We start from the raw sequence: 25,783 nt of genomic DNA, 5'->3' as shown, positions 1-25,783 counted from the left end.
ATCATAAATGAGTTTTTTTTCTTTCAGTGATTTAACAGTAGCTTAACCACATGAAATCACATAATTTAATAATTTTTCCTCCATTATTATTGAGATTTAGCTATTTATGTCTTATTTATATGGTATAACAAGCTACGTTTTGGAGATTTTGGAGCACCAAAATAGATATTACATTTCCAGGAAAGAGGAAAAAATGGATAAATAAGTTTTAGCTAAGACTATCTTGCTAGTTAGCTTAACTAGCTGGAGAACAGTCAAAATAGTTTGTTTTTTGTGTCTGTTATAGCTCTCATGCATTTTACATGCAGCTTTTTCCCCAAAATATATATTTAATGGTATAATAATAATATGGTATGGAAAGTCAAAATTTGGACCAAATATGTAGTTATTGCCTTCTGTCTTTGTAGTGCAGTATAGCTGGCCGTGAAACATTAATTTTCTAGTAAAGAGCTATGTATACCCAGTTGTATATATTCAAAACTGACACAGAGTGATTGAAGTGAAAGCAGGCAAAGTCCAAGCCAGATGCAGAAAAAACACCATGACAGATGTAGCAGCAGCAGAGGCAGCAGCCAGCAACCAAAGATAAGTTAACTTCAGTAAATAGAAGCATTGTGGCGTCAGACGATGTCAGTAGCAGTGCATTGAAGTGGCAGTGAAAAGGCAGTTAAGGTGTAGAGCACACATACTTGAGTTCAGGGGTGTGGGCCGCCATGAGGGACCGAAGGCTCTTATCAGCGAGAGGACACCCAGACAGACTGAGAGAAAGGAGAAAGAGCGAAGGACAGGCAGGAGGAGAGAAGGACGAAAAAGGGGGCGAGGAAAGCAAGTATGAGGGGATTGAAAGGAGAGAGGAGAAAGACGTGAGTGAAGGGAAATCAAGAATGCAAGGCATACCAAGGTCATTTAGGAAGAAGAGGACAGACGGCAAGAGGTAAATTACTGATGCATATCAAAGTCAATGACTGTCTTTGCTTCCTGGGCTCACGCTACATTATTGCCTCTGGCATGTCAGGATCAAATAAAATATTTGAATTAGTTGTGAGGTGTCCGCTTTGGACTCTCAGTCTAAGTAGAGCTAACATTTCATATGAGTTTCTATATAGAGCACTAATAAGTCTGCAGTGGTGTATACCTGCGATGGGACGCATAGTTTCCAGTGATGTGACCACTGCCATCACAGCCAGGTGTAGGACACCTGCACAGGGTGACATACATAAGGAGAGAGGAAAGACAGACATGCAGAGTTAGACAGGAGACAGAAGGATCAGAACATTTCTGACCAATTATGAGAAGTTTGTTTTCCATTCTGCTTTTTTGCTTTGATAGTGGTGTGGCTATATGAATGACAATGCTGATTGGTCCAGTGACTGGAAATATTGCTGTGAAATTGTGTAGAAAAAATTAATTGTCCTAAATTCTAATGACTTTGTGCCAACATGAGGTTGACATTTGTGGTTTTGAGGGAAATATCACCACAACTATAGGATGACATTTGCTACCAACATTCACGTTCCCCCCAGGATCTATTGTAATGTAATTGCTGAGCTCTTAACTTTTTATCTGGCGCCATCATTAGGTATTTATCTTATTTATTTTTGTCATTTTATTTTGCTACTTCAATGATCTGTCTCAGAGGAACAAGTGACAGTTACTGCTCAGCGACAGACTCATTCAGCTGCGCAGTACACACCCACTGAGCCCAAGAATGAGTGAGCGGACAAGAGTGCACAGCCAGAATATTTTCACATCTAATGCAGTGAATTCAAATTTTATTTTAGCCAAACTAGAGTTGGCGATTGTTGGAACAGTGGAAAGACTAAAAAAGTTAGTTGTGTTAAGTTTTATCTTGTTTCAGTCAACTTTGAATGACGCGTGTTTTACAATGAATTAACAAGCTCATCTTAGTTCCATAAAAGAGAAAAACTTGAATTCAGAAGGTGTGATGTTGTATTTTTCTGCTGGGCTGACAGTGACAGGCTGGAAAATCCTATTGCTCAACCCTACATTATAACTACTAAACAACATGTTAGCATGGTCACTGTGAGGATGATGGCATACTAGTGTTAGCATTTAGCTCAAAGCACAACAGCCTGAGTTCTGTTCAGACTACCAGCGAGATCAGACTACAAGTCATTTTCAATGGCCTCTAGGGACATGAAGACAGAAACTGACATCCAACACTTGTTGCTGCATGTCGAGGGTGACGTGCTACAAATCAAAGCTGAACTGGCCTCAACCTTTCTCTGAGCTCCATGTAGTTGGCAGTTGCCACTGGTGTGGCTACAGACTCCTCCTCTGTTACTTACGAGAGCAGCTCTTTCTTGCTATCCTTGGGCTGGAACTTGACCTTGAAGTTCGGGGTTGTGACCTCTCCCGGGTACTTCCTCTCCTCCAGACAGTCCTGGATCATGTCACAGTCCTCAGGGTCGGACGAGATGAAGGACTGGCCGGTGTGTTCCATCTGAAAAATCAATCAAAAAACAGAAGATGAGGACAAATGTGCTGGCAATTCATCAGTGGTTCTTTGACAACGTCAGCTGCACTAATATGTTGGATTGTGTTGACTTTTCCAAAGCATTTTTGATCGATGGCTTTCTCGCAGTAGTTTGCATATTTGTGTACAAGCAAAGAAACTTTGCAAATCACCATGTGCACACGAGTCTCTACTCTGATCCCTTTTTTATTCTTTTGTAGACAAGTGATGCAGAGTGTCCTCATAAATAATTTACACTCACAGCCCTTTATATTTCTTTTGAAAAAGTTCAAAGGAGTAAAAATTAGCATATGCCAAAGTCAGGATGGTGCAATGCACCTGACACACCACCTCTGTTACACAGTGCAATGTTTTAACTGTACAGTAACTCTCGCATTTCACTGAAATAAATGAATAATAGAAAGAGGACAAGAGGACAGGAAATTAGAGAAAGACAAAGTGATGTAAACAACTAAGAGTTTCTTATTCAAAAAGCTTGGGGGGGATTTTGTCTGTTATTATTTATGTTGCAACACTTCCTCTGTGACTAATATCACAGGAAATACTGCGTGTTTGGAGTTCATACTTTTGCTCATCTAATTGTACTGACCTCGTCCATTTCCTCCTCCCTTTGGCGGTTGGGTTTGGTGTAATCCAGAGGTCCCTCCCACTCTTCCTGCTTGTAGGTGTGAAGGTTCGGTGATGTCATCCCGCTGTTTCCTCCATGATGGAGCGAGGAAGAGGAGGAAGAGGAAGGGTCTGGGGAGCGAACCCCAGGGCTGGTGCCAGACAGACTGCCCTCTCGTTTAATGGGTTTCTTCATGCTCAGGTCCAGGGTGCCGTTCTCATCCACCTCAATGTCCATTTCCTGGAGAGGACACAGAATATACTGAGGACTGTGGACATATCACAACATAATCTCTTCATACAGCCAATGATCCTGGTTGCTTCTAAATGTCTTTTTGAACCCAATAGTCACAAAATCAATTTAGAGTTCAATGTAAAATAAATAAATGAGACATTATGAAATAAGTAATCATATTATAGTTAAAAAGTGGTGAGGGGAGGTATGGCAATTTTTTCTGTAGCGATGACAACATCAGTTTGAATTAAAGTGAAACTCCTTGCTCTCTCTGGGGAAAATATTACACCAAACTCCATTTAAGAAGCACAATATAATTAATATTCCTTACATGTCCATAAAAATATATAACTCAAGAAACGAGATGAAAGGCCTCATGTGTCAACAGATGTAGATTAGATCTGAACAACCTCAATTGTTTAAAAAAGTTGTATGATAAAAAGGCGCCTCTGGTGGAATATAGAAACAAAGAAACATAAATATAGAAATATATAGAAAGGAAATGTCATATTTGCCTTAATTTACAGCACACCTCCCAACCACCAGGCCATTAAGAGCCCCATTTTGTTATTGTTGTTGCCTTAGCTAACAGGAGCTAGGTTTTAGCTAACAGGAACTAGCTTTTAGCTAACAGGAGCTAGCTTTTAGCTAACAGGAGCTAGCTGGCTGAGCTTGTTAGCAGTTGTTGAGGTGGTAGTTGACTGAAAGGTGAAGGGACGGAGGCTCGTGACAACTCATGAGGTAACACTTATCAAAAATAAGTTGACTGTGCTGTGAAATTAAAACATTTTGTCAACTCACATTTTTCATCTGAGAGAGCTGATGTCCACATTCAATATAAAATGTAATCCCTAGAAGGTTGGCCTGTTACAAGGTTTAATAGCCAAGAGTTTGATCTTTTAAAATATATTTTCCAGCATAACTGATAAGAAAAATCAAACCCCCATCACCAACAAAACTTTTGGGTTCCATGTATAGGGGAGTAATGGGAAGAAAATTACTTTGACAGACATAGCTAATATAATTAATACATCTAATTAAGTATTCTCAAATATAAATGACTAATGGAGTCCCCTCTGGTGCACTTATAGTGTATATGAGAGTCAGTCCTGTATGATGATGATTATGATTAATTTAATGATCCTCTTAAGCAGAATCAGTTGCAGTGCTGCACGTACATTAAAATACTTACAGTCTTCTGAGTCAGAACTTCATATAACCCGTAGATTCACGTTACACTCAACTTTAATGTGGTGAACTACTTCACCTCTTCCTACTTCTGCCCATTGACCTTTACTGTCTTGTGAAATCGCCTTCAAGCTTGCACAAAACAAACATTTATGCAGTTGTACAGCAGTTTGAGCTCAGAACACCACCTTCATGGCAAAAGCATGCTAGTAATGATACCTAATGTGCTTTGTAAATACTTTGCCAGCAGCACCAACAGCACGGTTCATCTCTCGTGCTCTATTATAGTGCTGGCAGGTGAACAGACACAGAGGGCTGAGATGAGCCATGTTTTCAGCATTCATGTAAAATGGCGCTCATATGGGCTGGTCAGGGGCCAGAAAAATCAAAGGGTTAGCAGGAGAGGAGAAAAAAATCGGGAACAGTTCCCAGATCTGTCCCTGGTTGATGAGCTCGGTGTTCCAATGTTTCAATATTGGATTTCAACTGGCTCCAACTCTGATTCCAGATCAGTCCCCAGTTGATCTGCACTGTAATACTGTGCAGCTCAGGCCTGATCTTGGATCTGTGCCTTGCTGAACAACACCTTGCTCTGCTGTGCTGCCAGAGACATTAATCTTGACTTTTTATCTTCCTAAAACGTGTCAGGAAATGGAAAAATGATGAAGCAGTCACTTTCTCTCCTCTGTGAGGCAAAAGGGCTTTTAAACATCACAATGTGGGGGAAAGTGGTGCAGCAATTACACCTCCTGTGCACAGAGAGGGGAAGGAGCAAGGGAGGGAGAGATAGAGGGGTAGAGATAGAGACAGAGGGAATCAGTGAGAGTTGCATAGGGAGGAAGAGGGGGAGATAAAAGAGAACAGAAAGAGATGTGAAAAGAAAATGAAAGAAAGAGTGGCGGGGGTGGAGAAAGAGAGTGGGAGATCCGTCCGGCAGATAATGAAAAAAGGCTACCTGGTGGAAAAGTAATCCAGGGAACTGGCAGTCAGCCAAATTCAATAACAACATGAAAAGTGTGTGGGATGGAGGGATGAAAGGATGAAAGAGGACGGGAAAGGTGATGCAACTGCATCTCAACACCATCCTGTTGCTGTAAGCCAATGTCTCCTGATGATATATTCATGCCGAGTTGATGGGGAGAGAAAAAACATGAAGAGAGGAGAGGAGAGGAGAGGCACACCCACTGCCATCCCCTCTCATCTCACCAGCTGTGGCCTGCAATGTTTCAATCTGCACCACAATCAGCTAATAATCTCTTTCTCTGAGTGCTAAGGAGACGAGAACAGGGCAACACTTTACAATAATGACATCAGCCACAAACAACTGCTTCATTTCATATTTGTACATTATGTTTTCATCACCTAAGATTTATTACCCATACTGTTAGTCCTGAATTAGAGTCCTTAATAAGTGCTAATTAACATGAAAAATGGATGATGGTGCTCTGGTTACCTTGTTTTGGGGTTTGGTGCTGAGGTTCTCGGGTTTCTCCCAGCAGCGTGTGGACAGGTTCAGGATGGCAGTGGCAGCCATGTGAGCGGCCTCGGCATCGTGGGAGTAGTCGTAGGCCAAGGAGGAGCTCTTGCCGTAACCGTGGAGACTGAGGCTGGGCGATGATGACTTGGGGAATGAGGGCTTAGCTGCAGGAGGACAAATGTCAATTTTAGATCAGGTGACAGGGTGGAAAATACGGACAAGAAAGGTACATTGGACATTTATTTGCCTGCTGGGAGCACAACCATCAAGTAATTAAAACTAATAAGATGTAAAAAAAACATGTGCATCACAAAAATCAGAACTGGGCATATAAATAAAAAGTAAATATACTCATTTTATTTCTAACTGAGCATCAGATGAGAAGATCGATACCACACTCATGTCTGTACCCCAAATATAAAGCTAGAGCCAGCAGCTGATTAGCATAGCTTAGCATGAAGACTGTCAACAGCTTGCCTATTTCTGTCCAAAAGTAAGAAAATCCAATCAGCATCTCTAAAGTTCACAAATTTGACTTAGGGTTATACACATTATGTGAGGTTTGTTTTGAGAACCAAAATGTAAAAATGATAAGTTTTAGTTTTATGGGGAGTTAGCTTAGCTTAGCATAAAGACTGAAGAAAGGTGGAAATAGCTAGCCTACCTCTGTCTAAAGATAAGAAAATCCTACTACCAGCATCTCCACCAGCTTCACTGGCATTTTGCCACATCTGCAATAGCAAATGAACTTGCGCCTGGTCTGTGGCCAAGGGCGGGAGGTCTAAAAATGAAAGCAAAATGAAGGCGTGGCCAGGCACATTAGCTATATTAGGCTCAACACAAATTAATCAGGGCACTGGAGCACACCTGGTAAGTGTATCCTGTGCACTACTGGCACAAGGGACGGGACAGGGCTGGATACCTCTGCACCTCTGGCGCAAGATGGCAAAGGTGGATTTGGACACACCTTGAACAAATAAAATCCACTGCTTGTGCTTTAGGTCAGCATAAGATCAGGCCCCTATATCATGTTTGTTTCAAAAAACAAAATGTAAAAATGACTGGTTGTGGTTCTTTAGGGAGTTTTGTGCCGGACTAGATTTTGGCCACAAATTCGCTGCTCCCAGCCAAGAAATCTGGGCATGGAGGCATGGACTTCAGTTACTTGACTTAGGCTTGAGTAATTGACACTCAATTACTAAATTTGGTGACTTTGGACTTGATAAAACTGACAAAGGAAGATTTACACTTTCCCCAAGCCCAAAGATTAAAAAGTCTGTTATTAAAAAAGTGTGAACCCAAATGCTATTCATTCTCAGAAAGTCAAAACTTAAATCCTTGGATCTACTTTGTTCGAACCACTCAGCAGCATCCAACAAGTCTACGTCAAGGCTAATATTAACATAGTGTGTGAGCTAACACTTAGCTAACATATTATGACTTGTTTAGGACTCAAAACTCAAAGTTTAGGACTTGGGACTGACTTTTTAACTCGCCTGTCTTGACTTGTGACGTGCAACACAATGACTTGGTTCAACCTCTGATATCAGTTCTCTCATTTTTCAACAAGAGAGCGAATAAGCATGTGTCCGTGTAGAATACACTGAGAGATAAATGTAAAAATATGAAAAAATATGCAAGATATGAAATTGAATGCCTCTCTCTTACTTTTGAAGGCTTTGGGTGAGGTTTCGCTGGTGGGCATCTTTGGAGCAAGCATGCGCTTCCCAAACACTTGAGCGTCGAAGCTTGCATAATCGAAGGACACCTTGGAGTACTTCTCCAGCTCCTTGGCCAGGTTGGCGCGAGGCGTGGCCGGTGCCATGTTGGGTCTGTAGCTGCCATACTGGGGCACCTCCAGCTGCTTCACGAAGCACATGGGCCTGTTAGGAGAGGGAGACGAGGTCAGGGTGGTGATGGTTGGGTGGAGTAAAGAGGGGGGCAGGAGGGGGATTGCAAGAAGAAATAAAACAGAAAGTAGATAGAATAAAATGAAATAGAATAGAACAGAACAGAATAGAATAGAATAGGTGACATATGAAAGAGGATTGACGCCATAGCGAATCACACAATCAACATAAAAAACAAACAGAGAGCAGAGAATAAAAGAAAGAGAGAATGAGAGAGGGCGGTAGAGTGACATAGAGAGAGTAAAGATAGGGGCAACGGTGTACTTAGCAGGAGTGCAGCAGGATTAAAAGCTCTCTTATCAGCAGAGGGCACATTTGCATGTTGTACAGCATGGAATTTATGAGCTTTAAGCCCTCTCGTTTTCCTGGAGAGCCTGGGCTTTTGTCAGACCTGTTGGCGTAAATCCACTGATAGACCAGGGAGAGGCAGAAGGGCGGGGGAGGAGAGGAAGACGAGAGGAGGAGGAGAGAAGAGTAGAGAAGAAAAGAAAGGGGGAGTGGTGACAGAGGGAGGCGGGGGCAGGAGGGGGGGAGCGGAGTCACCTTCCTCATCTTTTTTTCACTGGAGCCCATATCACAGTCTCCGGTCTCCAACCATACGCTCATTAATAAGCTACATGACCTGGCCTGTAGTCGCGCCGCTGTCGGGGCCTCCGCACACCAAAAATACACACTCACATCTGGAGGAGGGTTTTCATGACAGTCACAAACTTTCTACCACTGATCACAGGGGATTTTTTTCCTTTTTGTTTATTCAACATGGCTTCTGTTAGAACAGAGGGATTCTTCAGCCTCACACATAACTGACAACCGAGCTCATTTTAATAACAATCTGAGAAGGAAAAACAAAGCAAGCCTTATTATGTTTTAATCCTTGATGCTTTGTCCGACCACTGATGAGGTTTTCCTCAAGGAAAGCAATTATTTTTCCTATCCCCCCGCAATGCCCCTACAACTCGCATAATTAGCTTATCAGCTGCATTATTAATTAAAATACCAATGAGGAAGAGCGCAGACTTAGCATAATACCAGTGTCTGGTTTGTGTTAATTATCATTCTTCTGGCCATGATCACGGTGCCTGACCAGTTGGAGGAGATGAATGGAGATAAAGAGATCTCAGCGTTTGAGGTGACAGTAATGATCGGACCGCCAGACTGAATGCTTTGAGACTTCCTCGTTATTCCGAGCCATTCAGAGTCCTGCGTTGCTGCTCGTGAGGGGCACAATAACCAAGGTCAGGATTGTCTCGGTGGTTTCTGTGTTATAAACTAGCTAACCTTGAGAGGGACTCAGCTGTGTGGGGCTCAGATTGGAGGAGATGGCTCTTTATATAGGCGATATGTTCATTATGCCCAGCCTACCTTGTTATTCAGATTTGTATCTATGGAGGCCAAAAACTGACAAAAGGGTCAAAATAAAACTGAATACATCAACTATTATTGCTATTAGTTAAACAATTAAAATGGAGTGTGAAAATAAATTTAAACATGAAATACTATTCCTATAATCTTCAATCTGCGTTTTTTTTAAAAAAAAGTCCTTTACCCAATACATTTTTTCCTCTTTTTTTGTGTCTCTCCTGGACATGAGGTTAAGGGGCAAGTTTACAGCTGTATTTCTTTTTACATTCCATTTTAAGTACGTAATTAACAGTATTATTAAGTAATGTATTCAGTTTTATATTTGACTTGTCTGAGAACCTTTTACTACCTTTTGTCGCCGTTGGGGCTCCACATTTATCGAATGTAATAAATGTAAAAAGAAGACTTCTAAATGTCTAAAGTATATGAGATTAGATACTTTTTTGATCACCCACCTTAACACTCTGTCGTTGTGACATCCTTTGAGGTGCTCGCTGCCTGGCTGAGAGAGATGTGGCTTATCATGGCCCTTGGACAGCTTCTCTGCAGCAGCAATGGGGCATCCAGAAAGACTGGAGTGATGGAGGAGGAAGAGAAGGAAGATGAATATCAAACAGAGGGCATGTTGCTGACCACGTAAATCTGCATCACACTGCTGAGGACTGACACACTTGCTGTCCTGCATACATGAATATATCAGCTTGCAAATACATAAAAGGAAATACACACCCTGTGCATGACACTCTCGTCTGCAGGAGTACAGATACTCAAACACAAATACAGATCTATCAGATACTGTACTGTAATGTATGTATGAATACCTGCGGTGTGTGTTACGGTTGCTGTTAACATGGCCCTGACCGGTGCAGCCAGGAGTCGGACACTTCAGCACATTCTCATGCATGGCCAGAACTGAGGAGAGGACAAAGTATGCACACAAATACACACACAATCAGAGAATTATACAATTTCAATTTAAAACACTCTTTTCATTTAAGACTGTGTGTAACTTTTTGGGGCAGGGAGGGAGGCTGAATTTTATATTTCCCTCTATTAAGCAAGCAAAATCCACCCCAGCAATATAAATATTTCCTTTTGACCCTCCCCTCCTCTTAACTATGGCAAGCATAATGAAATGGTGAATACTCCAGCTACAGTCTATTTTTGGTCCACTCGAACATTCCAAATCATAAAAATAAAATTGACTTGGATCAGATTAAATTATAGCCTGGGATCTTTGAGGTTAGATGGCTGACTTTCCATCAAAACTAAACCATTCAAAGGGGCATTTTTGCTTCAAACAGTGTGTCAAGCAGCGTAACGTTAAATATCAAAACAGATACTAATCACCATTAGACTACAGCTTCAGGGTTTAACTTTTGCAGTCAGGCAAGTAGATTTCTGGACCATTAAAAATGTTGGCCCTATTCAAACTGTTTTATCTATTAACAGTCATCAAATAAGTAACTAGTGAAACTAGTAACTAGGGTTTTTCAAACACGATGTGTTGTGGTAATCATTTACATGACTTGCCTCAGCGTTCATGTTTAGTACAGGTACTGGCAAGGCCCCAGAGGAGGGGTTATGGCCGTCTTATCTGTCATACAAGCAAGATGTTGTTGGCTCTTGTTACGGCACTACAGTGACATTTTGAAGTGCCTGAGTAAAATTAACCCATTTTATCTGCCTTGCTCTCAAATTTGCACAATAAATAGTTAGGTTTTGCCCACATCCTCTAATGCCATAACCTGATGGTCTGTTACACAGAACCATCTGGGAAGTTAGAACCTGTTTGGAAAAGGGCAGGCACTTTCAAGAAACACTTGGCAGATGATTGGATGAACCTAACTTCAAACAATCAGATCAAACTCTTGTTGAAACTGGTCAGGAGAAGAGAAGAGTGAAAACCTATTTTGCATGGAGAAAAGCCTTCGCTGCCGTTCTTTGCTCTTCTTTCAATGAAGATATACTCTCAAGTTCTGATATAACTAATAACTAAGGCTCAATTAAATTTTGTTCTCCTGATAGCCTTTTCTTGCCTGTCAACTTTTGCATGTCTGGTGATTAGCTTGGTAATGCTAACAGCCTCAAAGTGAGATATCCAGCTGCTACTGAGTCGCAACTGGGACATGAACTCTGGAAAACCTCATGGTACTTCTGTGAATACTCTGAGAGTGAGGAGAGGTGCTGGGTCTCTATCATTGTCACAATGCCCTTTGTTGTCACTTTTCTTTCTCTCCGTGCTTATTTTCATCTTCTAAGCAGCTGAGGAGAACTCACTCTCCGGGGGGATCCTGTCCTTGTGCGGACAGCCTGACAGGCTGCGGTGGTGGGGGTAAAGACCGGTCACGTGACCTGTCCCATCACACCCCGGGGTGGGACACTTGATCTCCCTCTTCTCTGGCCTGCTGCTCTCTGTGGTAGAGGAGGACAGGAGGGTATGAGGAGAAACGTAAGCGATGAGAGGGACAGGGAGAAGGAAGGAGAGAAAAGAGGAGAGAGGAGGGAAGGTGGGACGAATAAGGAGGACAAAAGCGAGTGGTTAATGCCATCAGACGGTCTGCTCGGCTGAGCGTGAAATCTAGACATATTTCAGACAACTGTACAAAAGCAACACCATCTGGATGTGCTCTTCATGTCTTATGTATCTCAGTAAATGCACAATGTGTTTTAAGCATTAGTCTAAATGCAATTTGTGTGTTTCTGTAAATGCTTTCAAGGATGAAATACTGTGAGATGTATGAAACATTACAGTTTTTTCCAAAGTTAACGCCAACAAAGACGACCTACTTTCATTTTCCACTCCCTTGCTACACTTGTCTGATATTTTCAAGGATCTTGTTTGGATCTTGGAAGTTGGACCAAACAACACCTGAAAATGCATCAGGAAAAAAATCACACTGCTATAATTTACACATAATTAAAGATGCCTACTCCTCCCCAGTGCTATTGGAGGTAGGCCAGACGGTATCGGTGGCACCAGAGAGAGGAAAAAGGAGCAAGAGGATGGTGTGATGCTCTATTGGCCTTCAAATTGAATGTTAACGAGACATGCATCTCCTAATTAGCGTCGAGCAGAACAGGAACGTCACCACAGGAGGGAGTTGAGGCCAAGGAGAGGGCAGCACTTGCAGGCATGTAATCACACTACTGCTATACTGTGAGGAGCATGACAAGCGGGCACCGTGCCAACTGTGAAATACAAGGCCCGAACACATGCGCCATGTAAACAAACACTCCAGCACCGACTGTGGAACAACCTGCACTCTTCCTCCTCCTCTCCAGCATGTTGTCATCTCTCTTGTGTTCCCCTCCCTCCCTCTCTTGCTGTTGTCCCTTCTTGCTCTCTCTTAGAGCACTTCCTCTCAGCTCCTCATGGAAGTCTATTCAGCTGGAACCACTTCATCGCCACCACAATGGAGAAGGGAGGATCCAAACAGAGCTCTGTGACTCATCGCCGTTTAATCGGTACACTGTGTTTATTTGTACACTCTGCTCCCAACATTAAGTTCAGCACATGATACCTTGTGCTGCTGTAGGACATCATTTAATGTACACGAACCTACACGTGAGTATATGTGTCAAGAGAACTATCAGAGCTCTCAGGTTGATAGTCTCCATCTCCACCAAGGTCCACTGTTTTCTGACTCCTTCAAGAACTGTGCTCATGGACAGTTTGTTCATATTGTTCTCCTACTGTTATCCTATATTTCAATAGATATTCTACTGATATATATACATTATTATATATTTATATTGTAGTCTTTATTGACAGATTTAATTATTTTTTATTTGTTGTTTATATCATCTATTGATATATATATTTCACTCTTCTACTGTTAATATGCACATTTACCATTCCCATGCAATGTCTGGATAACCTGCTGCTGTAACACAAGCAAGTATTTAAGTAAGTACGTAAATAAGTCAGTCTGTCAGTAAGTATGTAAATGACTAAATAAGTATGTATGTAGGTAAGTGAGTAAGTCTATAGGTAAGTAAGTAAATAAGTATAGTAAGTAAACAAATATTTAAGTAAGTACATAAGTACGTAAGTAAGTAAGTAAGTAGGTATGTAATTAAATTGGTAAAGTAAGTAAGAATGTAAGTAAGTATATAAGTTAGTATGGAAGTAAGTATTTAGGTACCTAAGTAAATAAGTAAAGTAAGTCAGTAAGTATATAAGTAAGTATGTAGGTATGTAAGTAAATAAGTTAAGTATGTATGTATGTAGGAAAGTAAGGAAATAAGTTAATATGTAATTAAGTATGCAAGTAAGCAAGCAGGTAAGTAAGTACGTAAGTATGTGAGTAAACATGCAACTATGTAATTAAGTATATATAGTATAAGTATAAGTTTGTACCTAAGTAAGTATGTTTAAGACACTGATTACACCATTGTTGTTCACTACTCACTATTTTCCAAAGCTGACAAGACAGTCAAAGCTTGTGAAAAAAATATAGCACCAGCAGGTGAATATCAAGTCTCAGATGCTACCAGTTCCTTGAATTCACCACAAAGGTGATAACCATGCATGAAGCAGCACAACAACGTAGTTTTAATAAAATGAATACATAAAGTGGACTAAATGTTCTTGATGTATTTCCTACCACAAGAGACCTTCACATCTCAGTGCATGCTGTGCTTCATCCCTCCCCTCTCAGTTTCTACTCTGTGCCCTACCTTTGCTGAAGTAGCTCTTGCGGATGACGTCCAGGTGCTTGGGCCTGTCATCCATGGTGAAGTATCGCTGGTGGTGTATATCTGGGGCGCACAGCAGCTCTCTGGGCCCAGCCGGCTTCACCTGCTCTGCCTTCAAGGCAATGGCTTGCTCCAGCAGGCCCAGGTTCCCTCGGGTTATGTCGAACATCTCCGACTCGTCCGTCACAGTGGAACGCTGAGACAGGCTGTCTTCGTCATCGCGCTCATCGTCCCCATCCATGTCGTCAAAGTCTTTCTCCTCTGACTTATCTGATCGCACCTCGATAATGTCGGGGGAGGCTGAGGACGAGGCTTTGTGGAGCTTGTAGTTCTCACTTCTGACATTGGGAAAGTAGTCCTCAAGTGGACTGGCCCTGTGGGAGCTGTAGCTTAGAGGAGGACTGGCCTTGTAGTTCTGAAGTGGGCTACGTTTATGAGAGTCATATTTGTCAAGTGGACTGGCCCTGTGGGTGTTGTAGTTTCCGAGGGGACTGGCCCTGTGTGATTTGTAGTCCTCCAGAGGACTGGCTCTGTGGTCGTGAGCCTCGATGAGTGTTCCCTGAGCTGCTGCAATGCTGGTGATGGTGCGGATGGCAGTTGGCACATCAGAAACGGGCAGAATATGGTTCATCTCCCTACGGTCCTCCTCATCTTTCTCCTCATCCTCTTCTTCTTCGGTCGGATTACCCTGCTCTGCTGGCACTGCCACCTCTTCCTCCTCCTCTCCATTTTTCATTTGTTCATGGTGGACATCTTCTGTCACATATTGGTGGTTCTCCTGGCTCCTGTTTGGGCATTCTTCCTGCTCCTGCTCCACCTCCTCCTCTTCCTCCACTTCAGCTGCCTCCTTCTGCACAACAGATGACTCTTCCAAAACTTCAACTCTGTGCGCCACCTCCTCCTCTTCCTCTTCCCCCTCATTCATGCCCTCCTCCTGCTCCTCCTTTACTTCTTCTTCATCCCGTTTAGCTGCCACCGTGACATCCTCAGTCTCCATAGCAACAGGCTGCTGAGTGGCCACATTTGGAGCATTGTTATCGGAGACTCGGCCGAGGTGGAGGAGAGAGTTGGCCACCTCTTCTGCGCTGTGAGAGGGAGACTGACACTCGGCTGCAGGTGGCGCTGCTCCGAGCTTAGACTCAATGATCACACACTCCTCTTCTGTGGATACAGAGAGGAAGAGGTCAAAGCAGAGGAAAACATGAGTCATGCAGTGAGGTACAGCTGGTGTCAGCAATATCTTCATCATCACTGGCATCATTTTCCTGCCTGCTAAGTCATTCAATGTGAGCTTACAATGAAATAAAAAAGCACCTGCTGGGACACAGTCTGTAGATGTAAAGCAGCTTGTCTCTTCAGAGAGAAACCATTCACAAAGTCCTAGTGCCCCTAGTGGCTCTGAGGAGGTACGGCAACCCACCTCTTCTAATATTAGAGACCTTTGACTTTGCCTTCACATCTAGCAACTGCTTGGTTATGATATTGCTTTTGAGTTGCTACTGAGTTGCATTATGTGAAATGTAGGATCCAGCATTTTTGAGCTTGAACCATACAAGCGACTTTGATTTTGGCCATTGTCTAGGAAATATACAAAGACAACTGGACTTGAGGTTCTTGAGGATGTTTCACCTAAATTAGGCACCTCACTGGTCAGTTAGAACTGATAAAGCCTTTCAGAGGAGAGGTGACACATCTTCAACAAACTCAACAAAGTCCAGTTGCCTTTGCACTGCTCCTAGAAATTTTGGAATTCCTTAACTTTGCATGCAATACTAAATCACCGGAGGACCTCATTAATCATGCTACGTGAACAAAGCAATAGAGGACAAATTTCTTCACGTGGCTCTTCCTTGGGTAGTTGGATTGTAAACAATGAAACTGGCTTGTGAGTACTTGGAAATTGTTGTTTTATGATTATATTATTTTTTCTTCTATTGCAACTTCAAATTAAACTCAGACTTTAATCACCATTTTGAAATGCATAGTGTTTTTGATAGAATATTGTGTTTTACTGTTGCAAATGAAGAAATGCATTGGCTATTTCAAGGCTGGCTTTAGTCTACAGGGCATTTCAAAGTTGAGAAAAAAGGTCACAATATAGATTGTGGAACGAGATTACAATTAAATAGATTGTTAAATTATTGTTTGTCCAGATTGCCCATCCCTTGTTTGGCACTTTGTTCAATGAGTGAACTTAAAGGATTGATCAGTAATCAAAGTGGATGTTGACTAACTGATTAGACGTAGAGTATTGCTTGAAAAGCTCTTGAGTTTAGTTGTATTTTAGTTTGGTGGTTAACATTTGCAGTAGAAAAAGTCTTCAGTACCTTCATCAGCTGCATTGTTCTCCTCCCTCTGATATGTCTCTTCTTCCCTCGCCTCTTCCTCCTCCTGTGTCTCGTCCTGCTGTCCATTTGTCTGTCCATTCTGTGTCGGATCTTCTGTCATCTCCTTTCTCTCCTCCTCTACAGTTGCCTCCCTCTCCTCCTCCTCCTCTTCCTCCAGCTCCTTGGTCTCTCCTGCTTCCTCCTCATCCTTCTCTCCATCACCCTCAGCCTCACTGCTGGCGTCGCTTTCTGCGCTGAAGCCCTCGTCCAGGGCCAGTTTGAGGGGGTGGGCCTTCCTCTTAGAGGCTGGCCGCTCTGTGTCCTGTTCCTGCTCCTGTTCGGCCTCGGCTTCCTCTAGACGCCGCTTTCTGGCGATGGGGCAGCCCAGAACACTAACAGCAAAGAAGGACAGAGATAGAGAGAGAACAGAGAGGAAAGGATCATGAATACAAAGCAGGGTTGTAATTGGAAATCACAAGTACACTCAAACACATCCAATAAAGCCTCATGCACCTCATCATGTCCATGAGTGACTTTAAGCAGCATGATGGAGGGTGTGTGTGTTTTGACATGAAGAAGGATGAAGCAGCTCTTTCAGCACAGAGTATGAGTCAACAGATGTGGCCTGGGGGGGGCGCCATGCCGGCTCACTCAGACATCACAACCAATCTCAGCCAATTGACTGGAACGTTTAATGAACAACTTGTATGGAGAGGCGGGCAGGCGAGGCAGCGGAGGGCGAAATCCAATAAACTCCCTCTTACTCTCACCTGGGAGACGCTGAGGGAGATTGAGGGACGATCTATAAACAAAGTGCATCTGAAATTGCCCGCTGAACGAATACACATGTAAACAGATAGCTAATATCTGCCCCTCAATAAAGAGGAGTCACAAGCCAGTGAGCTGCCCCGAGTCTCGCAGGGTCTCTGAGGGCACGCGACACACACAAGGAGGGAGGGAGGAGGGGAGGGAAGGAGGATGAAACTGGAATAAAACCTGAAAAAAATTTCACTGCTGTCCACTGGAAACTGTATAACGAAAGGGTAGATTTAGAGGGTCTGAGAGGTTTGTGTAATCTCAAAAGAAGCTATTCTCTATGACACGTGGTTATTGAAAATGAAATAAATTTTCAACCTGATTTTGGGGGTCCTTCAGTATCCTTGAAACTTACTCATATCATGAACACCTGCACTTTCCATAGTAACAAAAAAAATCAGTACAGAAGTCTCATCTCAAGCTCAAAATATTGTGATTTTGACCTTACGTCTCTCTTGTCTGCACTGCACTTAAGAAAAGCTACAGTGTAAGGGAAATTGGTTGAGACAATTCAAAATTTATGGTAACTTACTGCAATAGATTTTTGAGTTTTGAGCTCAACTCAAACTCTTAAATTTTGAAATAAAAACTTTTTTTTAACCTATAATCTTTCTATCAGACAGTTTACTTTTCTTCTTTGGATAAACTTAAATCCTTGAGTTTTAGAAACTCAAAAATTGGACACAGTGAGTTGTGAGCCTAATTTGTCATTATCTTGGTGCCTAAAAATTAAATGGTTTTAATTGAGAATAGTTTTGACCATCAATCACTTTCACTTTAATGAATTTACTCAATAATGTTTTCAATACATTTTTGGAAATTTCTAAAACTCAAAGATTTAAGTTTATCAAAAGAGCAAAAGCAAATTATGTCAACCAAGGATTAGAAGTTGGTAAAAGAATTTGAGCCGTGTCCAAAACTCAAAAATCTATTGTGTCATGTTCTCTTGAAATCTTTTAAACCAGCAACTGGTTAGCTTAGCTTAGCATAAATACTAGAAGCAGCACCACTGAAGCACAATGACTAACGTGTTCTGTTTGTTTTGTCTGTAAAAAGGTATGAAAACGACAAGATGCAGTTATATGGTCATGTGTGCAACTATTTCTTGGCCAGAAGCAGTCACTACAACTGACGTCCTCTTCTACAGAGGCTGCAGTTGTATTACAGTGCAACCTCACCACTAGATACCACTAAATCCTACACACTGCTCCTTTAAAATCACATTTTACAGTTGAGACACTAAGTACATTATATGTAACTTGTGAGATTAAGAAGTCCTAGTTGGTGGATTTTTATTTATTTATTTATTTTTTTTATGCTGAATTATGCTAACTGGCTGCTAACTGGAGCTTCATACTTACTGTGGAAACATGATTGTGGTATTCATCCTCTCAGCTAACTTACAAAAGCAAATAATTTCCAATAATGTTGAACTATTTCTTTACAACAGTGAAAGGTGGTTTTGTCCACAAAGCAGACGCAGCGGGGCAGAGAGGATGAGGAGGACAGACAGATAGACAGACAGAGAAGAAGGACAGACAGAGGGTGGGTTTTTAATCTGCCCTACCTTCTGTGTCGTGAGTATCTCCCACTGATATGGCCGGAGCCATTGCATCCAGGGGTGGGGCAGCTGGATGGGATGGATGGAGGTTAGAGATATGTTTAAGACACGGTGCATTTTAGTCCCTATGCAGAAGCCATGATACCCCACAGGAGTAAACAAAGTGAATTAACATAAAAACAAAACAAAGCAAAGCAAAGACATGCAAACTGAGCACACATGCACATGCACAAAGATATGTGCCCCTCCCTGCCCCCATCTGTCCAGCACAGACACATAATGCATGAATGCAGGTGGCATCAAGCCGGGGAGAACATAATATTGTATGTCGTACATCAACCCTGGCCTATATCCTGTTAGTATGAGCGATAAGGATCAGCGGAGACCTGCTGTAATTTCCCCTGCTCTGCTCTGCTCTGCTCACCAGTCATCAGCAGCAGCTCTCTCCTCTGATTCAGGTTGCTATGACCCCTCAGGACGGCTCATTTCAATTCTCATTAACTTCCCCCAGCAATTGCCCTTTATTACTCCAATTATCCTTATTATTAATTTCACTTATTAAAAAATACTGCATTTGCATTTTAAATGAGCTGCTCTCTGGCCTCCCTACTGCTTTTCTTTTTTCTTAATCCAGAAACCGAAAGGTTATTTTGGAGTGGCGAGCACAGATCGATGCTCGCAGGTGAAGTGTGACAAAATGAGAGAGGATGGAAAAATAATTTAGGAGGAGGGAGAGGAAGAAGGACAATGGACTTCATGACCGGTGAGGCTAGGGGTGGACAGTGTACCGGTTTCATCACCGTCACCAGAGTCACATTCTGCCACAACATGGATTTTACCATCATTACTGTGATAAATGTTTTAGCGTGTTAAAACTAATGTGCTTCACTGTGGCTGTGATAATATGTACTCGGAGGGCTGTGAATACACTTGCTCCTTGAATTTTTTTCTGCTGTTGGCTGCAAGAACCGTCACAAAAGTCTTCATCTAACATTATTCCCAGTAACATTATATCCAATGCATCAACTTTATTTTTGATGGAAATGTCCCCACAACAACTGGAACACTGTTATGCATGCGCAAACATGGAAGCTGTCAGTTTTGCTATTTTTAAGTTGCTTTACTGTTTCCTGTTGAACTTGATATTAACCTGTTGCAGGGCTGTGGCTAGTAACTGTTGTGCTCCCACAGGGTGAGGTGATGATGGACTAATGTTGTAATGTTGAGGGACAGTCAAGAGAAACTGTGTAAAGGTTAAGCCTCACTTGAAGCCAGTTAAATAACCAGAGTAGAGGGTTGATGTGGGCATCTTGTTACTTTTTGGGGAACTCCCACTGCTGTGTGATACATGCTTATGTGTGTGTCTGTTGCTGCTGTAAGTAAATGTACTGATAGACATGCTCTGTCAGGTACACTGACTATAGTACTTATATTTACTTATATGTACTTATATTTTTATATAAATCTTGACAAACTGGGACAAATCATGTCATACTGAAACAATAAAAGTTAAAATCATTTGGGGTGAAAATTTATTCTTTAAGGATTTATATACATATGAACTATATGTCATTTATGAAATGTTTTGATTTGCTTTAATTCTAATTTCTAAACTTGCTCTGTCAGAAAACAGCCTTGTCACAGACAAGAACTGAGAACTTCAAACCATTTTAAAATGTGTTAAAAACTTTCAAAATCACCTGCTAATAACATGCATAAAAATGTGCTGTTATAAACATCTTTGTTTTAAAATCATTTTTTTAATGAAAATGTTTGCCCAGATTTCTGTCAACTCTGTCAGATTTTTATAAAAACATGATTTAAAAATGGTTAGCTGTACCCTAAGGACCCCTGTCCTAAAAAAGACGAACACTGCTCAAGCATCAGTAAACGTTCTATTTTTTGATAAATTCATTAAATAACATTTCTATCAGATGCATCTCAACTGTAACATGTCAACTCTGTAGTCCTAAACCAAAGCTAAATAAGAATTTTGTTTTAAACTATGCTGTGAAATTAAATAAATGTAACATTTTGTCAACTCTGTAAGATGTCAACTTAATTTTTTTAAATATATTTTTCAGCATAATTGAGGAGTAAAAACCCAAATCCCCTCAAAATACAGCTTTGTCCCAGTTTTTAAGAATTAGTGATTTATATACTTTTGGTTTTCTGCCAAATAAATGTTGAGAAACCTAATCCAGCCCTTGTCGAATGGAATCACATTACGTTTACTAATTAACTAACATTATTGAGCAGGCTACTCCAAAACACATGTAGGCCTAAACCTCATTTTCATTCCTATTTGGAGCCAATGAACACACAGAGTGAAAAGAGACAAAATCATGTTTTTGAATGGAGTCTTCCTTACTATTTTATAATACTGTAATATAACACCGTCACATAAAAATAATACAGTGATATATATTTTAGGTCAAATCGCCCACACCCTAGGTGGGGCCTTGAAAGCTGCCATCTGGGTGGGAATGAAGAAGAGGAGAACCAAGAGAAAAACCAAATCATTGCCCTTCACCATCCTCTCTCCTCATGCTGCATCCTTCGATCGGATTGCAAAAAGATCATACGCCCCTTTCAATGCCTCTACTGTATGTGTTCATAGCAGGAAACAGCAAAAGGCTGTGAGGAATCGATAGCAGCCTGTTGGAGGCACTGACCACGAGTGGAGAAGTGCTGATGATAAGAAATAAAAAAAAAGAATCATAATATACAACATCATCTAAAGCAGCACTGATAGTGAGAGCCGGGGGGTGCTCTGCGGTGCACATAAAAGAACTTTATGAAAGGGATTTGCACAAAGATGAAGGTGTTTCCTTACCTCAGCTCTTGTCCTACGAGCTCAATAGGAACTGAGAGAGAAGGGGGGGGCGGGGGGAGAGAAGGGGGGAGGAGAAGAAAGATACAGGGAGGGAGAACAAAGGTGAACGACTGCTCAGAAAGGCGCTCTGCTAAAAGAAACTCAGATCAATAAATCACAAATGCATACGAATCCCATGAGGCTTCCTCATAGAGGCTGACTGCACACCTACACACTCCAAACGCACACACAGATCTACATGCAAACTTACACACACGCAAACACATGTTCGCAAAGGCCAGAGCAGAACAAACAGGAGTGTAAGCGCCGGCCTGCACAAACACACACAGGCAAACACAAAAGCACACACACACACACAGAGGAGAAAACCTAAATCAGCCAATTTGCATCGTGCTGTTTAAGAAAAAAGTGACAATTATATGCAGACTTCAGCAATAAAACATGATTAATTGTTGCACTTTAGTTATCATAATTGGGAAAATGAAATTAAAAAGAAAACTGCCTTCATCAGGAGAAAACAAGCCCTCTTTCTGGGACAACTTATAGTAATTGCCTTCAAAACATAAATCAAGCTCCGCTCACAAACAACACACACACACACACACACACACACACACACACACACACACACACACACACACACACACATACACACGTCGCTCTCGGCTGGCTATAGGCATCGATTGGGAGTTGAGCGATAGAATGAGTTTGGAGAAATATCCTATTTTCATTTGGAGCAAACGAGAAAACAATACGATCCTGGAGAATTCAGTTTGGGCTCCCATATCACATGCATTAATCACATGTCAGAAAGAGCTGGGATATCAAAATACACACACACACACACACTAACACACACTCTGATGTGTGCATGCAGCATCTCAGTTTCTCAGTCTTTCATCATGCAGTTGGAATGACTGGACGCCTTCCTGAACGCCCTGTGAACTGTTGCTGTGCTGTCTCGCTGCTAAACATCAAACACACACACACACACACACACACACACACACACAAACACTTAAAGAAAGACATGCATCAATATGTATACACAAACACACATACTTTCCTTACTGTATACACACTTGCATGTCCATATGTACACAAACATAAGCACAAACACACACACTACTTATATACAGATATTTATCTGTTTATTTTTCAAAAAAGCGTCTGTTTGGATTACATCAGAAGTGGGTGTTGAAATCATCTCGACTGCTTCTTTTTCTGTGTACATTTTTTTTCTACTGACACTTTTTCTCCTTATGTGTACATGTATTAGTTTAGTTGTTCAAATATATATAAAATAATGTTTAAACAATGTCCATTAATGAATCCCATAATAAAGCATGCTTTACACTGGAACTCCACCTTTAAAAATGGAAAAAAGTCATGAGCTGAAATAAAAGCTGTAAAAATGTGACTGGTTCAGGTAGAAATAGATCAGGAGGTTTTAAAACAAGTCAGCGTAGCTCACTGTTCACTCCAATTGACATATAAAGATGGACAACATGACAGCTCTCCAGAAATGAAGCCAAACAATCAGGATCAACCCCTGGTGGATCGCTGCAGTATACAGGATTCTTACAGATGCTGGAAATCCTTGAAAACATTTTAATTTTAATGTAGTGTTTGAAATGTGCTTGGATTTGGGATGAAGAACTTGAAACTGCTTGAAATTGGAATTGCATTACTTTTCTAACAAACTGCTGGCTAGCTGAATAGTTTGCTTGTTTGATAAAGTCAGAGAGAGCGTAACTGCTTTTGCCTTTAGCACAAGATGAATACAACTCAGCTTTTTGCGTTTTCCTTAGAGTTCTATCACAAAATATAATTTTGGTTATTTTGTAGCACAATAGCATTTTCATGGGATAAAGATGTGAAATAAATATTTTTATGAAAATATGTAATTTAACACAACTGTAATTTGCTGGAAAAGCTTGAAAATGCACCTTGCTTGCTTGAAATGCTTGAATGTGCTTGAATTTGACTGGTGTAGGAACCCTGAGTATCCGTCATAAACTCCACCCCCTCCATTTTAGCAGATGGGAAACGGGCCAAACTAAAAACAGAGATGGTTTCTGTCATTATAGGTAGCTCTTATCACACTGATGTCTGTTCAACTGTTCATTTTTTCTCATCAGTTTGGTTTTAATTATTTATTTGATGCTGTAAACAGGAGGTTTCACAACATGATTGGCAGCTGAGCCCTGCCCTTGATACCACTGTTCCAACACCAATCACTACTGTGCAGACTGTGGCTCCAAATGACATCACCAGAAGATGGTAACACCCGTATCTGTGATCTTTTGGCTTCATTTTTGTACAGCAGGAGGAAATGAAGATGCATCATTCATCTTTATATATAGTCTGTGGTCCATACAGCAGGATTTTTCTTCAGAAACTGGAGGTTGTGTATATAATGTATACACAATCTCTATATAATTAATTGTGTCAATCTACATAATTTTTAAAAATAGGATGAGTCCAGGGCAGAGCTCTTTTAGTCATTTTGCAAGTGTTTTTAAGACGGTCCCTAACTTGGCAGGGTTGTGAGCAGTTCCATGTAGGAACTACTTTTTTTGCTTTGTTTCTAGTAGAAAAGAAAGCGGGCCCAATAGATTATACCACAGAAAGAAAGTAGTTCCAACATGAAACTGCTCACAAGCCAGGCAAGTTAAACGGTCTGTGGATTATCTTGTATGACTGGGTCATGATTTTTGCAAAGAGACACTGGTTTTGAATATTTATTTTGACTCTTTGGGTGACACAAGCCAAGTGCCATTTATTCACATTATATTAGAGAGAGAAGGACGGATAAATAGCACTACAGGCCAGGGGAAACATATGTATTTTGGATTTTGAGGTGAACCATCCCTCTACCAGTCAGGGCCTGACATGATGGAGCGACGTGACAGACACTCACCTCTGATTCCCTTGGACCGAGTGCGAGTTCGCTTGTCATCACCCTCCACACTCATCTGGGATGGAGAGAAAGAGGGAGAAGAGAAATCCAGGGAAGAGGAGAGAGCGAGGTGAGTGAAGACAGAGGAGGAGGAGGAGAAAAGAAGGAGAGAGAGAAAAGAAGAGAGGAGAGCATCAGTGGTGATTTCTCAATGCTCTCACTATATTCCACCACAGTTAATTGTCCTCCCCGTGCTTCAAAAGAGCTGCTGCTATAATAACCCTCACTCTGAACGCTCCCATTGAAACACAGAAGAGGTAACACTGACACAAAGAGACGATCATATCTGCGATTCCCACAAAATCCCTCGTCCCTCATCCCAGATGCTGCTGTCCTGCTCAGAGAGAGGCAGAAATAAAGGCTACGCCACGCGGAAACGGAAAACAAACCCTGTTGTTTAAGCTACTTTTCTAATCCCCTCCCCTCCCACCCTCACCCCGCACACATCACCCATCGCTCCCCCCTGTAATTTCCTGCACCTGAATGGTACACATGATTGTACGCTGTGCAGAGGCAACAGGCGGCGCACGCACAGGCCACGGCCCCTGTGAGCAGAGGGACTGACAATCATAACTATGCTGAATATAATAATAAAGCAAAAACACACAGGCTGCTAAAAAGCCACGGTAATAACCCTTTTAAGGAGACGTGTGTGTGTGTGTGTGTGTGTGTGTGTGTGTGTGTGTGTGTGTGTGTGTGTGTGTGTGTGCATGTGTGTGTGCCTGCTGCTTACTCCTGGCTCGGCTTTTAAGCCACAAAGGAGCAGGTGTTAACCCTGCTGCCTCAAACACACACACACACACACACACACACACACACACACACACACACACACACACACACAGGCACACACACACACACACAGGCACACACACACACACACACGCTGACCCTCGGCCACACCTCCTCAGCAGCACCTCTCCACGCACAGCGCTGCTCTCGCTGCACTCTAAAGCTATCAGATGCTTTTTAGACACAATGGAGCCATTAGCTTTGATTACTGGACTATGTTTTTTTTTTATTTCTCTTTTTCTGTCTCCTGTACACTCCCCCTTTTCTCCCCCAGTTGCCTACACCCCCCTTCCTCTCCTTGCCCAGGCACTTAGCTGCTTTGTTGCCTCTCTATAGTCAAGTTGGCAGTGCCACAGTGGGATTCAAACACGGGGGCCCTGTGTCTCCTCTTCTTTTTTCCTTCCCCCTCTCTCTATTTGGCAATCCCCCTTTCCTGCTAATAGACTACTTATGAAAAGAAGGAGGGTGAGAGGGATGAGAGGAAGATGAAGCACGCTGTTGTTGTTGTTGTTA

The 25,783-nt window shown here is 41.8% G+C and overlaps 1 protein-coding gene across 7 annotated transcripts in view; it reads right to left on the bottom strand.

Moving 5' to 3' along the window:
• The window catches only part of myt1b (myelin transcription factor 1b), a 57,129-nt gene that overhangs the window by 11,767 nt on the left and 19,579 nt on the right, over positions 1–25,783 (bottom strand). For 6 of the 7 annotated variants that reach the window (XM_084721932.1, XM_084721933.1, XM_084721935.1 and 3 more), the window contains exons 3-16: positions 24,440–24,494; positions 21,517–21,547; positions 18,687–18,749; positions 16,304–16,695; positions 13,959–15,137; positions 11,556–11,690; positions 10,097–10,187; positions 9,731–9,847; positions 7,672–7,886; positions 5,980–6,167; positions 3,087–3,344; positions 2,310–2,464; positions 1,136–1,198; positions 690–758 (exon numbers count right to left, since the gene is read on the bottom strand). In XM_084721932.1, coding sequence (XP_084578058.1) covers positions 690–758; positions 1,136–1,198; positions 2,310–2,464; positions 3,087–3,344; positions 5,980–6,167; positions 7,672–7,886; positions 9,731–9,847; positions 10,097–10,187; positions 11,556–11,690; positions 13,959–15,137; positions 16,304–16,695; positions 18,687–18,749; positions 21,517–21,547; positions 24,440–24,494 — 3,011 coding nt within the window. The remainder of the gene's footprint in view (positions 1–689; positions 759–1,135; positions 1,199–2,309; positions 2,465–3,086; positions 3,345–5,979; positions 6,168–7,671; positions 7,887–9,730; positions 9,848–10,096; positions 10,188–11,555; positions 11,691–13,958; positions 15,138–16,303; positions 16,696–18,686; positions 18,750–21,516; positions 21,548–24,439; positions 24,495–25,783) is intronic. The other variant, XM_084721934.1, reaches the window with a different exon arrangement.

This window comes from Lutjanus erythropterus, chromosome 6, assembly GCF_056507025.1.
Source record: "Lutjanus erythropterus isolate fLutEry1 chromosome 6, fLutEry1.hap2, whole genome shotgun sequence".
Classification (NCBI taxonomy): Eukaryota; Metazoa; Chordata; class Actinopteri; order Lutjaniformes; family Lutjanidae; genus Lutjanus; species Lutjanus erythropterus.
This window is presented reverse-complemented; position numbering and strand designations above follow the sequence as displayed.